This window comes from Pterocles gutturalis, unplaced genomic scaffold, assembly GCF_000699245.1.
Source record: "Pterocles gutturalis isolate BGI_N339 unplaced genomic scaffold, ASM69924v1 scaffold8479, whole genome shotgun sequence".
Lineage (NCBI taxonomy): Eukaryota > Metazoa > Chordata > Aves > Pterocliformes > Pteroclidae > Pterocles > Pterocles gutturalis.
In genome coordinates, this window is record NW_010128120.1 from 40,158 (window position 1) to 41,362 (window position 1,205).

Consider the following 1,205-nt stretch of genomic DNA (forward strand, 5'->3'; position numbering starts at 1 on the left):
GGAGCCGCAGCCGGAGTTCGGGCCCCGGGAGCAGCCGCAGCAGGAGCAGGAGCTCTGACTCAGGAGGCAGCTCTGACAGCCTTCGTCGCTAGGGAGTGCCACGATGGCTCACTGGTGTCGCATCCAAATTCCTGACATTCTCCGCTCCCTTCCCACCTACCTGGCCATCTATAGCAATCATCCCTGATACTGATGTGGTGGCAGTGCTGGGTCTCCCTTCCCCAGTTCGGAGTAAGAAGCTCCCTGCGCCTGGCGCAGCCCTTTCGCTGCCTCATGGAGCGGGTGGATCCATCCCAGATCCCCAGGCCAGGGCTGGAAGAAGGGTCGGTGTTGTACAGAGGGTCTGTCACGATGGACCTGCTCCATCCTCCCTGAGGTCCCCGTCTCCCCATCGCTGCCGCTCTCCAAAGCACTAGCAGCTGCTCCAAAGGAAAGAATTCAGCTCCTTGCTCTTCTGCCAAACCAGGAGCCAGCAAATTAATTTCTGTTGGAGGGAGAGAGACCCATTTACTGGGAAGCTTTGGTGACGAGTGGGGTGACTTGTCCTTGCCAAGGCAAATATCAGGTCCCTTGGGTTTCTCCTCCAGAGTTTCTGCCCACTCTGCAGCAGGCCTCTTCCATGAGAGAATATTTATTTATTGCCATTCAGCCAGTCCCTGCTATAAACAGAACGCTAGAAATCCCTCCTGATGTAATTCCTGGGGGAAAAAAGGGCGTTCCCTCTCTTTCTCCTGCTCTTTCCTACCAGGTATGCATCATCTTTCACAGGGTGGTTTTATCCCCCCAGCTCTGTGGCTTGCTCGCAGACTGCTGAGGTCTGAGGAGATGGGGGGCTGGTGGGGTAGGAGGGGAGCTGGCACCATGCTGCGCTCCAAGGGTTGGGTTGCAGGATGGGAGGCAGGGGCCATGGGGTTCCCTTCTTGGAGAAACCCTCTTACACTTTGGGTTTAGGTTTTCTGAAGGGAGCCTTGCCCTTGGAGTGCAACGCTGGTGGGACCCTAAGGAGACAAGGAGACAGCCCAGCTGCGGGGTGTAGTGAGGCACACGGGGTTAAAGGGTATCCAGGGCACCCCAATTCCCCTTCCCCGGAACAGGCAGCAGTTTTCAGCCATGCCAGGAGCATTTCAGGGAATCATTTCTGCTCGAGATCCCTGGGCTCCCCGAGGCAGGATTGGCAGTCACAGCAGCCCCCACGCAGGCCCAAC

The 1,205-nt window shown here is 57.5% G+C and overlaps 1 protein-coding gene across 1 annotated transcript in view; it reads left to right on the top strand.

Annotated features, from left to right (window-relative positions):
* Positions 1 to 92, top strand: part of SRRM4 (serine/arginine repetitive matrix 4) — a gene marked incomplete at its 5' end in the record, with an annotated part of 22,555 nt that extends 22,463 nt beyond the window's left edge. Inside the window, 1 exon segment of the mRNA XM_010079499.1 lies at positions 1 to 92. This exon segment is cut by the window's left edge and continues 158 nt beyond it. Coding sequence (XP_010077801.1) covers positions 1 to 92 — 92 coding nt within the window.
* Between the last annotated feature and the right edge of the window lie 1,113 nt (positions 93 to 1,205).